The sequence below is a fragment of the Bison bison genome, unplaced genomic scaffold (genome assembly GCF_000754665.1).
Source record: "Bison bison bison isolate TAMUID 2011002044 unplaced genomic scaffold, Bison_UMD1.0 scf7180017864085, whole genome shotgun sequence".
NCBI lineage: Eukaryota > Metazoa > Chordata > Mammalia > Artiodactyla > Bovidae > Bison > Bison bison.
In genome coordinates, this window is record NW_011494657.1 from 245,079 (window position 1) to 249,018 (window position 3,940).

The 3,940-nt window shown below is 63.8% G+C and overlaps 1 protein-coding gene across 1 annotated transcript; it reads left to right on the forward strand.

The window, feature by feature from the left end:
• The first annotated feature begins 4 nt into the window (after positions 1 to 4).
• On the forward strand, positions 5 to 3,816 carry NYAP1 (neuronal tyrosine-phosphorylated phosphoinositide-3-kinase adaptor 1). The gene is made up of 4 exons (XM_010837894.1): positions 5 to 47; positions 532 to 2,046; positions 2,912 to 3,127; positions 3,337 to 3,816. Exons 1-4 carry the CDS (start codon positions 5 to 7, stop codon positions 3,654 to 3,656), a joined length of 2,094 nt encoding a protein of 697 aa, XP_010836196.1. The 3' UTR covers positions 3,657 to 3,816.
• Positions 3,817 to 3,940: the final 124 nt, after the last annotated feature.

The following is a 3,940-nucleotide window of genomic DNA, read 5'->3' on the forward strand; positions in this document are numbered from 1 at the left end:
TAGCATGGCGGGGTCGGGGGCAGAGACGCCCCCCAGCAAGAAAGCAGGTGAGACACCCCGCCCCCTTCCCCAGCCCCACGCGCCATCCCCGCCAGGGGGAACCGGGAAGATCCATTTCGGGCCAAAGGAGGCCTGCCTGCAGGGTTCATTCAGGGAAGAACCTAGGAAGTGGAAGGTTCCATTCTCACAGGGAATGTGGGGGGGTTCTTTTTTGGAAAGGCCTGAGATGAACCATTCAAGGGCAGGAAAAGCTCCTTGAAAAGTTCTTTCTTGGGAAAGGGGTGGCCTTGAAGGGCCTTGAGGGTGGGGGGCAGAATTGAGGGTGCGAGCTGCAGACTCTGGAAAGTTCTTTAGAAGGCGCCAAGGCCAACTGGTAGGAAGGGAACCCACTGGCGCTGTGAGTTGAGGAAAGCTGGGGGAAATGAAGAGGCAGGAATGTCCTTGCAGATGAGTCAAGAGGCCACAGTGGGTCTCCCCGTTTCCTTCCCCGACTGAGAACCTGGTGTCTGTTCTCTTTCCCATCCTGCCCAGGCTCTCAGAAGCCAACCCCCGAGGGCCGCGAGTCAGGCCGGAAGGTCCCTCCGCAGAAGCCCAGGCGAAGCCCCAACACCCAGCTGTCGGTCTCCTTCGATGAGTCCTGTCCCCCAGCCCCCTCCCCTCGAGGGGGGAACCTGCCCCTTCAGCGCCTCAGCAGGGGCTCCTGTGTGGCCGGGGACCCTGAGGCGGGCGCCCAGGAAGAAGAGCCCGTGTACATTGAGATGGTGGGCGATGTCTTCAAGGGAGGAGGGCGGAGTGGAGGAGGCCTGACGGGGCCCCCTCTGGGGGGTGGGGGCCCAACCCCTCCCGTTGGCGCTGACTCGGACTCGGACGAGAGTGAGGCCATCTATGAGGAGATGAAGTACCCGCTGCCCGAGGAGGCCGGGGAAGGCCGGGCCAATGGGGCCCCTGCACTGACCGCAGCCTCCACGCCACACCAGCCTCACGCCCTTCAGCCCCACACCCACCGCCGGCCAGCTTCAGCCCTCCCGAGCCGAAGGGATGGCACGCCCACCAAGACCACTCCATGTGAAATTCCCCCGCCCTTCCCCAACCTCCTCCAGCACCGGCCTCCGCTCCTGGCCTTCCCCCAAGCCAAGTCTGCTTCCCGAACCCCCGGTGACGGGGTCTCGAGGCTACCGGTCCTCTGCCACTCCAAGGAGCCAGCTGGCTCCACCCCAGCTCCCCAAGTGCCTGCCCGGGAGCGGGAGACGCCTCCCCTACCGCCTCCGCCTCCCGCTGCCAACCTGCTGCTGCTGGGACCCTCGGGCCGAGCCCGGAGCCACTCAACACCATTGCCGCCCCAGGGCTCTGGCCAGCCCCGGGGGGAGCGGGAGCTCCCCAATTCCCACAGCATGATCTGCCCCAAGGCGGCAGGGGCACCAGCAGCCCCTCCTGCCCCGGCTGCCTTGCTCCCCGGCGCCCCCAAGGACAAGGCCGTCTCTTACACCATGGTGTACTCAGCAGTCAAGGTGACCACGCACTCCGTCCTGCCAGCTGGCCCGCCCCTGGGTGCTGGGGAGCCAAAGACGGAGAAGGAAATCGCAGTCCTCCATGGGATGCTGTGCACCAGCTCGAGGCCCCCTGTGCCCGGGAAGTCCAGCCCCCACAGTGGGGCTCTGGGTGCAGCAGCTGGGGTTCTCCACCACCGCGCCTGCCTGGCCTCCCCACACAGCCTTCCGGATCCAACCACAGGCCCCCTGACCCCCCTCTGGACCTACCCAGCTGCAGCAGCTGGGCTCAAGAGACCCCCTGCCTATGAGAGCCTCAAGGCTGGGGGGGTGCTGAATAAGGGCTGTGGGATGGGAGCTCCGTCCCCCATGGTCAAGATCCAGCTGCAAGAGCAAGGGACAGACGGGGGGGCCTTCGCCAGCATCTCCTGTGCCCACGTCATCGCCAGTGCAGGGACGCCAGAGGAGGAAGAAGAGATGGGCGCCTCGACGTTTGGGGCAGGCTGGGCTCTGCAGCGGAAGGTCCTGTATGGAGGGAGGAAGGCAAAAGAGCTGGACAGTGAGTGAGGAGGGGGAACGGGGAGGCCTGGGGGATGTCTTTGATGATCTGGTGGAGGTGTTGAAGGGGTTACTTGGAAGCCACAGCTCATTGTCCTGAACTGGGAACTTTTCTGGGAGATCAGAGGGATGGGGACATGCAGCAGACTGAAGGGGTGAGGTCCCCGTGTGTTCGCTGACAGGGCAGGAAGACCTTGAGTGGGGAGGGGGCAGGATCTGGTCTCCTCCTCCGGTCCTGTCCTGCTCTGCTCTACTCCCCACCCCTCCCTCCACTGGGCTGCAGGGGTGTGTGTGTTTGTGAGTGTGCGCACACGAGGAGCTAAACACAGCTGCCTCCCAGCTGTTACCATAGCAACCCATCCAGACAAGAGGGAGAGGAGAGGGAGGCCCCTACCGTTGCCTGGCAACGCAATGCTCTGCCAGGCCTACTCAGAGATGAGCTTAGTTCACATGCAGCCCTTCCCCCAAGGCCCCCCTTGACATTCCCCCAGCTCAGAATTTGGGATTCTCCCCTCTCCTAGGGAAGAGCCCCCACTGCTCTCCACTTCAGAGATCATTCTGGCCCTGTAGGGGGCTGGAGGGGTTCTGAAGTTAAAGCTGGGGTAGGGGAGACCCCTCTGAACAGGGAAAAGGGTTTGGCAGCAGTAAATATCTACAATTCTCAGCTCAGGGGTGATGCCAGGGTTGGCATCCCTCCTGTGTGTGTGTGTGTGTAAAGTGTGATGTCGGGGCCCTCCCTTCCCAGCTGTGACCTGCAACGGGGCAATTCTTTGTCCTGGTCCAGCCAGGTCGTGGTGCGTGTAGCTGGGGGGACAGCAAGACCCTTCCCATTGTACAGCTTCTGAGCTCTCCTTGTTACCCAGCAGAGATCGAGGATGGTGCCCGGGCCTGGAATGGCAGTGCTGAGGGTCTAGGCAAGGTGGAGCGTGAGGACAGAGGCCCTCTGGCATCAGGGATCCCGGTGAGGAGCCAGGGGGCAGAGGGCCTTCTGGCCAGGATCCACCACGGAGGGGACCGAGGAGGAGGCCGCACGGCGCTGCCCATACCCTGCCAGACCTTCCCTGCCTGCCACCGCAACGGAGGTGACACTGTCTGCCCCCGCACGCAGATGGGGTGGGCTGGGGGAATCTCCCAGAGCCCCGGTCCTGGGCCCTACCTCCTAATACCAGGTCTCCATCCCCTCCTCAGATGAGGCTAGGGTCAGTCTGAAGGGGCCTCTCCTGTCCTCAGGTCATTGAGGGAGGGGAACCTGGCGCCCCCTTCCTTTCTCACCCTCAATCTTCTGCCTCAGACTTCACTGGAGGCTACCGCCTGGGGCGTTCCGCCTCCACCTCCGGAGTCCGGCAGGCCGCGCTCCACACCCCCCGGCCCTGCAGCCAGCCCAGGGATGCCCCGAGCCAGGTGAGGAGGGAGACCGGTTTGGGCTTTTTCTTTGTGAAGAAGCAGGTAGGGAAGAAGACCCTGGTGTGGGAAGAAAGGCGAGAGGTCAGGCTGGGGCCTTGGCACAGACTCACCAGCGACAGGAACGGATGGATGGAGAGCGAGGGGGTGAGGGTGAACCTGCATAGCCAGGCTGGCACCACTGGCCTCAGTGGGCCTTGGTGCCTTTAGAAAAAGACGTTCCCACGGTGGAAGGATTCGTTCTACTGGGAAGACAGTTTTTAAGAGGCAAGCCCTTCCTGGCAGGGACAGGCCTTGCCTGGCACCAGGGCGCAGGGGGAGAGGACAAGAGGCCTTGGGGGCAAGAGAAGACTCGTTTCTGGGCGACGCGTTGATCTTGGTGGGGTCTCGGCAGCGGGGTCGGGGCCTGGTGTCTCTGAGGTCCTTGACCCCCCTCATTCCATCCTCCCCCACCCCACCCCGTCGGGGGCCGGCGGCGGGAGGAGGGGGTGCAG